Source organism: Candida pseudojiufengensis (genome assembly GCF_024610245.1).
Source record: "Candida pseudojiufengensis strain CBS 10847 chromosome Unknown scaffold9, whole genome shotgun sequence".
NCBI classification, from domain to species: Eukaryota; Fungi; Ascomycota; class Pichiomycetes; order Serinales; family Debaryomycetaceae; genus Lodderomyces; species Lodderomyces pseudojiufengensis.
In genome coordinates this window covers 59,261-70,363 of record NW_026261525.1, presented here as the reverse complement: position 1 = coordinate 70,363, position 11,103 = coordinate 59,261, and the positions used below count along the sequence as shown (strand labels likewise).

Below are 11,103 nucleotides of genomic sequence, written 5' to 3'. Positions count from 1 at the left end.
GTGCTAGTTTCAGATTCAGAGGAAAGCTGTCCGTGAGATTACTTGGACTTTTCCAAAATTTCTTTCCATCTGAAAACTCGAAGCTCGAGTTAAAATTGAAGTTGTTGAACGAAACTAGTGTGTTTTTTAGGTTCATTGTAACATATACATTCACTGATTGAACCAAGAGTAATTTGGCATCTAATATAAGATGATGTAACAGCATGTACTGTAATCATGAATGTTGAGGTTTGGAAATCAGATTAAAACTGAAAAAGTGGTTAATGTTAGGTGTCTAAAGTTGCCATCAAAGTCGAGTGAATTAAGAGGTCTTGGTTAACATGAAAATCATTTGAGTGAAGGTTTCTTCAGTTGATGTTTGTTAACGATATTGACAAAAGATAATGATATCTATATGAAGAAGTAAGCTTTGCAAGAATGTGCTGGCTTGATTTCTCTTGATTGAGGGGAAATTTAATATCTGTTACATCTGGTCATTAGATATCTGTTCAATTTATATCCGTTCAATTTATATCTGTTACATCTGGTCATTAGATATCTGTTATATCTGTTTATTTGATATCTGTTACATCTGTGATATCTGTTATATATGTTCAGTTGATATCTGTTACATCTGTCCAATTGATATCTGTTACATCTGTCCAATTGATATCTGTTACATCTGTTCAGTTGATATCTGTTACATCTGTGATATCTGTTATATCTGTTCATATCGACGAAGTTGTTGATATATATAAATCTTGAGATGATAGAAGCCTCAAGTATATCTGGTTATATTGACGAAGTTGTCGATATATATAAATCTTGAGATGATAGAAGCCTCAAGTATATCTGGTTATATTGACGAAGTTGTCGATATTTATAAATCTTGAGATGATAGAAGCCTCAAGTACATCTGTTCATATTGACATAGCTGTTGATATTCAAAATCTTGAGATGATGGAAGCCTCAAGTATATCTGTTCATATTGACATAGCTGTTGATATTTAAAATCTTGAGTTGATAGAAGCCTCAAGTATATCTGTACATATTGACGAAGTTGTTGATATTCAAAAATCTTGAGTTGATAGAAGTCTCAAGTATATCTGTTTTACAATAGTGATTGTTCTTAAAGTTGAGTTAGTACAGAACACTGTTGAATCTATGATTGAATTTGAATTTATAAAGATTATTCATCGGAGTTAAGATGACTAGATGGTAATGATAAATGTTAAAGAGATACCATCAAAGCGTTTCCGGGTGGATTTGTAAATGACGAAGTGTCTGCTTGTTGTTATTTGTAACAAGCATAAGTGTATCAATAAAACTGTTGTTATTAAGAATGTGTGTTTATACTTTGAAACAAACTCCGTTGAGAAAGAGTCCTATCATAAAGAAGGTCTTAATTGAATATGGTCTTACTAAAGTTGTTAAAGTACATGGTCTGCATGTTGTTCACAATTTTTATGTTTGAGATTTAGTTATATGTGGAAAACTAGCTGAGGAAATTAATATGATAAAAATTTGTTGAAATCTTTTCCTGGTAGTAAAGACTAGGAGTTAGTGCCATTATAATTTTTTTTTTATTTTTGTTTTAAGTGTTTAAATTTATTAAAAGAGTGGTCTTGTGACAGTACTGGTAGATAATCATTTTAAGTAAAATTTTAACTGAATTCATAATGCCGGAGTGTATTGGTTACCCAATTTTGGGTGTTACAACATGGAAGTTGGAAGTTACTAATGAAACTCATAAAATTTTTTTGCTCACTACTTCATTGGATTGCTAGTTAGTAGTTAAAATGTTTTTGGCTGCAAATCAGATTAGGCATTGGACATTGTGAATTAGTATTTTCTTTTAGAAGGTTAAGAAGAAAGAGCTAATTTCATAAATCTTTACAACTACCAATGAAAAAGATCTTGTATTATGGACTGATGGTTCATATTATGATATATCAGAAAATACATTAAGAGTTTTAACTGTTTTTAATATTGTTTGTATTTTTCCATGATCAAAACTTCTGATACTGCTAAACATGTGAGTTGTTATATCAAAGAGACATTATTTTTTCGTGTTTTCAATATTACGTTGATAGGCTAAGAAGTTTATTAAGCTGCAAATTGAATTTATTAAAGACCTACATAAATTGATGAAAGAGCATCACTAGCTAATAGTTTAAAATGTGTGGAAGCATGAAAGCAAGTGAAGGTAGCTCTTTATATTCTTGAAGCTGAATATATGATGTTTGCAGAAAAGCAAAAAGAAGTTAGAAGGTTTCTTATAATGGTTCATGAATATAAGATTGAAATATTATCATCTATTAAGATATTTGAGGACAACAATATATTATCACTTGAAATTCAGTATCAGAAAACAAAACACATAGGTGTTAGGTATAATTGCATTGAAGATAATGTAAACAATGGATCTGTTGCAATTGTCTATAAAGTTCCAAAGAATCTGTTAGGAAATTTATTTTGATAAACCAATCGAGACGAATTAAGTTTTAAAATGTTTATGAAATTGTACTGGTTTAGTTCCTCTCGATTGAGGGGAAAAGTAATTGCATAAATTCTCCATATCATTTGGTAACTTTATTGAGTATAAGTTTGATAAAAGAATCATTTCTCCATGTAATTTGGTAACCTTATTGGGTTTAAGATTGATCAATGAAATGAGATATCCATATTATCTGGTAACTTTGTTGGGTACAAGGTTAATAAATGGAAAGTAACGATGAGTTTTGGAGTTGAAGATTCCCAGGATGAAGGCCTGAATAAACTGCAAATGTTACTGTTCTAAGTATTAGAACTTTAGGGAACAACCACGGGTTGGTGTGTTACTAAAATTTAAATGTGAACAACCACGGGATGGTGTGTTACTGTTTCTTAAGTATTGATTATAAAATCCACGTCAGGAGGACGGTGGTGATCACTGACTGGTGAAACCTTTAATAATGTTTAACAATACTCATGAGTTGAGTTTGATATCTGTTTGTAATACTCATGAGATGAGTCTAATGTATGTATGTTTTGAAATTTGGACCTGAGAGTCTTGAATCAGTTAAATCCACATAGTGACCTATAGTCATTAGTTACATCACAAGTATGGTGTTGACTAAAAGTTCTGATCTAGTGATTGAACGGACTCAGGTTGGCTAGTGGTGGGGGATGACGGTTGATAGATTGGTGATAGTCATAGATATTTGGATTAAGGGGAAATGTTGAGATGTAATACACTGGGAGTGTATATAGCATTGAACCGCATGTAATCCAAATATAGATGTCAAGAAGAGAGTAGCTTATATCCGTGTTACAGTAATGTAACACGTGACCTATATAGAAATACAATATGCAGTATCGCACTGTGTGTTGGTATTTAATATAGAGATGGCGAAATCTACTATCTGATTGGTGACTAGATTAACTAACGAACATCTATATCATCAAGATTCCCTCCAGTATCAACAGGAGAGAATACAACGGATAGATCCTAAGGTGAATCAATTTAACAGAACGAGTAATAAAAATTATTTTTGTCGAAATTTTGATTCTATCAATGATGAAAGAATCGTAAGTGAAACATCCAAAATTCCAGCAGTTGATCCAAATTTAATTATAAATTGATCAAATGATATCTATAGGGAAAAGAAACTGATGCGTATTCAGTATCTTTATCCTGGAAACCGCGTCCCAATAAGATTTTGGGCGATCAATTTAGAAAATAATCTCAAACGGGATTTCGAGTGTGTGTATAAAATTGTCATAGAAAGCTAAAAGGATTATGTTGGTGCATGTTAAAAGTTAGTATGAATTATTACGTGGTCGAGGAACTGCCTACGCTCATATATTCTTATGTCTTTGTTATGTTAAACCACCAAAAGGCATTTTATATCAACCTTGATAAACGTTGGAATAATAACAAAAGTTTGTATGGCTCGAAGTAAACAAACAGAACCATTCAAAGTCCGCTTGATTCAAGCCATATACACTTTCGTTGGGTTTTCTGCATCTTCCAGGGTTGATATGAAAGCTTTTTGGTCAGCATTTTCCATAGTGGACATCAAGCCTTTTGGGGGTTTTACATAACAAGCGCTTTAGAAGATATGAACGTAAAAGAGTGCGGAGGCTATTCCGGGCTTGAGCAGAGAAAAGGTGAAATTGGATTAGTTTTGGTTAGAGAGTTATAAATATAAAATTCTTTGAATGGGAAGGTTCAGTTCATGCTTGATAACTCTTGCAGAAATTCATGATTAGTTCATGGAAAATCTTTACATTGTTTATAGTTGTATTGGAGCAGTTTTTTGTTAACTCGATTGCATTTGGATACTTGACTTTATCAAACGGACATCCTAGTAATAAGGTATATTTGTTGTTATGACTTTGTACGAAGGTTGTTCTATAATCATCTGCGGTTCAGCAAAAAGTCCTTGAAAATTTGGATCGTCAGTATTTAAACGGTCGAGACTCCTTACCCATTGCAAAAGGCTCACAAACTATGTTAGGTCCCGTAATATGCACCTATTTCGAGACCGAACATAGCTTGTGAGGCTAGTGACGGGTTTAGGAACAAGCTACTCCATGCTTTAGCGTCAGTTGTTAATGGACGCTTGATTCGGTCAAGTATTAGTACACCATAAAATTGAAGAACTAAGTTCTTTTTTATCTGTAATAGACAAGGCAATGTACTTACCTGGGCCAGCACTTGTTCTGGGGATGGAAGTACAGCGTTTGATGCTACAATTTCCAATCCCGCCACAATGTTTAATGTAGATTCATATGACACTGGTGCTGAAGCAATGCTAATGATGCTGTTATTGAATTAGTTTCTTGGGTAGCATTAGCACTGACATACTCTCTAGTATCAGAAGCACCACCAATTTCTTGAGTTCCATTGGCATCTTAAGGTCGTTAGTTGACAATTTCTTTCGGGTTGAACTATTATGATGTTTTTAATTAAGGTGACGCTTTTGACTTCTAACATGATGACTCAATATTTGAGAGACTCAACATTTGAAAAGTTTTGAATAATTAGATTCGAAATCATGATTCTTGAAATCCAGTTTAGCATTATCAAATAACTTGATCATAAGATTTACTCTCAACTTTCTTTTGTGGTTTTTTATTATACATACTTTTTGAATTCATCATCTTATTTAATATGATGAAAACTTAGACTCGAATCTAGGGTTAAATAAAACTTTATAACCGGCAGCTTTTGTCAACATCAAATTTGCATTTGGACCTAACCAAAAGCTAAGATAAAGATTCGTGACCTGATAATCAGATTACAACTCAGCCTATAAAGTGTAATTGAATCTTTCCTTGTTATAACTTGAGTAGCAAATTTTCACAACCTTACTACAAACTCTCAAAACATGTTATTATGTTGTGTCATTATGCAAAAAATTCATGTTATACTTCTCTAGGAATTCCATAAAGTTCAATTTCGTTCATATTGGATAAGTTGTAATTTGCTTACCTGATCTTGATTCATTATTTAAGTTATTGATGATGAAGATTTAGAAGGAATTTTCAGCTCTATTCCAGCCAATTCACTTACAGTAATTTGGAACAAACCCCCTTTAACAAATCTGTCTCTCATTTGCATGGTCCATAAAGTATCCTGAGTTCCAAATATGTAATAATTCATTGAAAGAAGGTTGAAATGAAAAAATCGAAAAAACGAAAATTGAAAAATTTCTGTAACATCAAATCAAATCTGAAAATCTTTTGAAACTTTACTCTACTCCACAAATAAAATTATATTAATCAACACCACCACCAACTACAACCACATAGACCCTTAAACACCTCAAACAAACTCAATAGATACAAAATATGAGTACAGTAAAAGATCTAATGAATTCATTAGGTCCAGAAGAAAAATTTATATCATTTGAATTTTTCCCACCAAAAACAGATTCTGGTTTTAGAAATTTATTAGCAAGATTAAATCGGTTATCAGCATTTAATCCATTATTTATAACAGTTACATGGGGAGCAGGAGGATCAACAAGTGAAAAATCATTAGATTTAGCTTCAACATGTCAAAAAAAAATTGGTATAAATACTGTATTACATTTAACTTGTACAAATACAAATAAAGAAGTTATTGATGAAGCTTTAAAAAGAGCAAAAATTAATGGGATAAGGAATATTTTAGCGTTACGAGGTGATCCTGCAAGAACTGAAGAATATTGGACACCAAATTGTGAATTTAAAAATGCAATAGATTTAGTAAAATATATTAGAAAAGAATATGGAAATTATTTTTGTATTGGAGTTGCTGCTTATCCGGAGGGACATGTTGATGGTTCTGATAATTCAAATCAAAATCCAAAAAAGGATATACCATTTTTAATTGAAAAAATTAAAGCAGGAGCTGATTTTATAATAACTCAATTATTTTTTGATGTTGATAAATTTATAAATTTTGAAAAATTAATAAAACAACAACCAGAACTAAAAGATATTCCTTTAATTCCTGGATTAATGCCAATAACAACTCATAAAGTATTTACAAGAGCTACTAAATTGTCTCATGCAACTATACCGAATGATATATATGAACAATTTGAAAAAATAAAAAATGATGATGATGCTGTAAAATCTTTAGGTGTTGAATTAATTTGTGAAATTATTGATAAAATTAATAAATTAACAAATTTAAAAGGTTATCATTTTTATACATTAAATTTAGAAAAAGCAGTTGCATCAATTGTAAATGAATCAAAAGTTTTACATCCTATTTTAGATGGTCCATCAACTAGATTTGAAAATGAAGATGTATTAGCAACTGATTCTGAAGATGAAGATGAGGTGGATATTCCAATTTCAAATGGTAATGGCAGTAAAAAATCAAGAAGAAAATCATCAATAAATGAAAATGTTGTTGGTAAAAATGTAAATAGTAAATTATTATATAGTGATAAAAAGGCATTATATGAAATAAGTAGAGGTAAAGGAGCATTAGGTAAAGATGCAACATGGGATGATTTTCCTAATGGTAGATTTGGTGATTCAAATTCTCCAGCTTATGGAGAAATAGATGGTTATGGACCAAATTTAAAAATTCATAATTCAAATGAAGCAATAATAAAATGGGGTTCACCAACTTCAATTAGTGATATAAGTTTAATTTTTAAAAATTATCTTTCTGGTAAAATAGATGTTATACCATGGGCTGATAGTTCATTATCACCAGAAACTACAATAATTCAAGAACAATTATTTGAATTAAATGATAAAGGTTGGTTTTCAATAGCTTCTCAACCAGCAGTAAATGGATGTAAATCAACAGATAATATTTTTGGTTGGGGACCATCAAATGGTATAATTTATCAAAAATCATTTATTGAATTATTTTTACCTAAAACAGAATGGGAACACCTACAAAAAAGATTAGATGATAATTTAATAACTTATTATTCAGGTAATTATAAAAATGAAATTAAATCCAATTTAAAAATAAATGAAAATCATAATTTTAAATCAAAAAATGCTGTAACTTGGGGAGTTTTCCCATCAAAAGAAGTTATTCAACCAACAGTTATAGATTATGAATCATTTAAAGCATGGAATGAAGAAGCTTTCTTGTTATGGTTAGAATGGTCAAGATGTTATAAAAAACAACTGAAAAGTTTTAAATTATTAAATTATATTTATGAAAATTATATTTTAATAAGTTTAATTCATCATGAATTTCCTGATGAAAATGCATTATGGGATTTGTTGTTGGAATAGCAATTAGTTATTGAGAAATGGAAGTTATGATATAAAAGTTTTACATTTGCATATAGATTTTGTTTTTACAAGTTTATAGATTTTTATACCCTTCATATTTTAATGATATATTTATGATTTTCCCAACTACAACTATGAAAATTGACCTTCGTTATACGACCAAAGCTACTCGAGTTGCTGAACATACTCCGATTTCTTGATAAAAAAAAGTGATGAATCCTTCTATATCAACTTTACATTTATAATGTCAATCCAAAGTATTATTTTTATGGCGAAAAGAGTTCGAAAGAGTTAGGTTGATCCAATGAATGTAAAATTTACTTCAAAAACTCATCATCTATTAAAAAAGGTCATCAGTTATAAAATCTATAAAGTTAATTTTTTATTAATAACAAAAGATTTTTGTAATTCTTCATCACATTTTTTTAAAATATCATCAGCTAAAATTTCAATAGAAGAACTATGTAAAAGATTATTCATTCTTGAAGGTTCAATAGGTAATTTAAAAATATTTTTCCAATCATCATTATTTTCAATTTCTTTTTCTCCATTTTTTGCCCTTTCTAAATTTTCATATTTTCTTTGTTGTTTCCATTGTTGAATTTTTGAACTTTCTTTTTGATATTGTCTTTGATAATAATTAAAATTATTTTGATCATAATTGAAAGAATCTACTTGTGAATATAATGATTCTAATAATTGTGAAGTAGAATTTGAATTTGATAAAAGATTTAATATTTGTAATTCTGATTCTGTTTGTTTTGTTGTTGGTGATGATGATTGCTGTGATTGAGAAGTTAAAAACAAGTTTATTAATTCTTGATTCTGTATATTTAATTCTAATTCATCAAATATATTTAAATATGATAATTTATTTTTTTCTAAATCTTTTGATTTCCATTTTCCTTCTGTATAAGTATTCATAAAACCCGTAGATAATCTAAGAGCTTTTAAACTTATTTCTTGATTTATACTTGACATATCATGAATTAATATAAAAATATTTGAATTATTTAATTGTTGTTGAGCTAATCCTTCAATTAATTGAGAAGTTATAAAATTTCCAGAAATAGTTGATTGAAACCAACCTTGAAATTCAATACCATAACCTAATTTTTTAAAATTTTCTAATAAATCTTTTTGATATTGACTTCCTGATCTTGATTTAAATGATCCACCTTCATATTGATCTGGATATGGATATGGGAAAGCATGAGTTATATCTATTGTTGTTTCATCTTCAAATCCTAATAAAGCACCTGAAAATAATGCTGGATAATGTTCTGATGTATGTCTGAGTAATGATAATAAAACAGATGATGATATAGATATCGTATTGATTGAGGAAGGCTGATATTTGGTATTACTATTAGGCATTGTTCAGTTGTTTATTGTTGTTTAGTTAGATCAATATGAATCACTTAATAGTAATATGGGAAAAATTTTTCACTTTTGTTTTTGATTGTCACAAAAGATAAAGAATGAGTCTACACTGAAAAAAATTTCAACTCTTACAATAAGAACATCACCAGTTTACTTTTCATCGAACACTCATTTTAAACTACTCAATTATGTCTGACGGAGTAGATCAAGTGATTGAACAAGTTCAAAAAACATATTTAGATGATGTTACAGGAGAACAAGTTTCCAAAACAGAATTAAAAAGAAGACAAAAACAAAGAGCTATTGAAGCCAAAAAAGCATCAAAAGCTACTCCAACAACCACCAACACCTCTCAAAAATCAACAAAAAAGAAAGATGAATTAGCAGATTTAAACCCAAATCAATATCATGAAATTAGATCACGTCAAATTGAAGAATTAAGAGAAAAAAACAATGCTGATCCATCAGCTTTTAATCCATATCCTCATAAATTTGAAGTAACTAAAAGATTACCTGATTTCATCAAGGAATTCCAAAATTTAAAAAGAGGTGAATCATTAAAAGATATATCTGTAAATTTATCAGGTAGAATAATGACAAAGAGAGAAGCAGGATCAAAATTAAAATTTTATGTATTAAAAGGAGATGGAGTTGAATTACAAATTATGGCTCAAGCTCAAGATTATGATTCTCTTGAACAATATGAATCAATGCATGAAATTTTAAAAAGAGGTGATATAATTGGAGTTATTGGTTATCCAGGTAGAACTGCTCCTGCAAAGGGAGGAGAAGGTGAATTATCTATATTTGCAAAATCTATTCAATTATTAACTCCATGTTTACATATGTTACCTACAGAACATTATGGATTTAAAGATCAAGAAGCAAGATATAGAAAACGTTATTTAGATTTAATAATGAATGAATCAAGTAGAAAAACTTTTCAAATAAGATCTAAAATTATTCAATATATTAGAAAATTTTTAGATTCAAGAGATTTTATTGAAGTTGAAACTCCTATTTTAAATGTTATTGCTGGTGGTGCTACTGCAAAACCTTTTAAAACTCATCATAATGATTTAAATATGGAAATGTTTATGAGAATTGCTCCTGAATTATTTTTAAAAGAATTAGTTGTTGGAGGAATGGATAGAGTTTATGAAATTGGTAGACAATTTAGAAATGAAGGTATTGATATGACTCATAATCCTGAATTTACAACTTGTGAATTTTATCAAGCTTATGCTGATGTTTATGATTTAATGGATATGACGGAATTATTATTTTCTGAAATGGTTAAAGAAATTACTGGTGATTATAAAGTTACTTATCATCCTGATGGCCCCCAGGGAGAAGCATTAACATTAGATTTTTCAAGACCATGGAAAAGAATTAATATGATTGAAGAATTAGAAAAAGTTTATAATGTAAAATTCCCATCAGGAGATCAATTACATACAGAAGAAACCGGAGAGTTTTTAAAAAAAATATTAAAAGATAATAAATTAGATTGTTCTCCTCCATTAACTAATGCAAGAATGTTAGATAAATTAGTTGGAGAATTAGAAGATTCTTCAATAAATCCAACATTTATATTTGGTCATCCACAAATGATGTCACCATTAGCTAAAAAAGATAGAAAAATCCCTGGATTATGTGAAAGATTTGAAGTATTTGTTGCAACAAAAGAAATATGTAATGCTTATACAGAATTAAATGATCCATTTGATCAAAGAGCAAGATTTGAAGAACAAGCAAGACAAAAAGCTCAAGGTGATGATGAAGCTCAATTAGTTGATGAAACTTTTTGTAATGCTTTAGAATATGGTTTACCACCAACTGCTGGTTGGGGTTGTGGTATTGATAGATTAGCTATGTTTTTAACTGATTCAAATACTATTAGGGAAGTATTATTGTTCCCAACTTTAAAACCAGATGCTTTAGTATTAAAAGGTGAAGAACCATTGAAAGATAATTAGAAAATATTTAAGTAGATAG

At 29.5% G+C, this 11,103-nt stretch overlaps 4 protein-coding genes across 4 annotated transcripts; 2 read left to right on the top strand and 2 right to left on the bottom strand. All coding sequences in view use genetic code 12, as the record gives it.

Annotated features, from left to right (window-relative positions):
- Positions 1–4,477: 4,477 nt before the first annotated feature.
- On the bottom strand, positions 4,478–4,989 carry KGF55_001382 (uncharacterized protein; the record flags this gene model as incomplete). Its single annotated transcript, XM_051755951.1, has 4 exons — positions 4,478–4,585; positions 4,670–4,778; positions 4,832–4,877; positions 4,959–4,989. The coding sequence occupies 4 exons, from the start codon at positions 4,987–4,989 to the stop codon at positions 4,478–4,480; spliced, it is 294 nt and encodes a 97-aa protein (XP_051615693.1).
- Positions 4,990–5,817: 828 nt separating this feature from the next.
- On the top strand, positions 5,818–7,722 carry KGF55_001381 (methylenetetrahydrofolate reductase (NAD(P)H); the record flags this gene model as incomplete). The annotated part of the gene is made up of 1 exon (XM_051755950.1): positions 5,818–7,722. The coding sequence occupies one exon, from the start codon at positions 5,818–5,820 to the stop codon at positions 7,720–7,722; it is 1,905 nt and encodes a 634-aa protein (XP_051615692.1).
- Positions 7,723–8,088: 366 nt separating this feature from the next.
- Positions 8,089–9,099, bottom strand: KGF55_001380 (uncharacterized protein; the record flags this gene model as incomplete). Its single annotated transcript, XM_051755949.1, has 1 exon — positions 8,089–9,099. One exon carries the CDS (start codon positions 9,097–9,099, stop codon positions 8,089–8,091), a length of 1,011 nt encoding a protein of 336 aa, XP_051615691.1.
- Positions 9,100–9,293: 194 nt separating this feature from the next.
- Positions 9,294–11,084, top strand: KRS1 (lysine--tRNA ligase; the record flags this gene model as incomplete). Its single annotated transcript, XM_051755948.1, has 1 exon — positions 9,294–11,084. The coding sequence occupies one exon, from the start codon at positions 9,294–9,296 to the stop codon at positions 11,082–11,084; it is 1,791 nt and encodes a 596-aa protein (XP_051615690.1).
- Between the last annotated feature and the right edge of the window lie 19 nt (positions 11,085–11,103).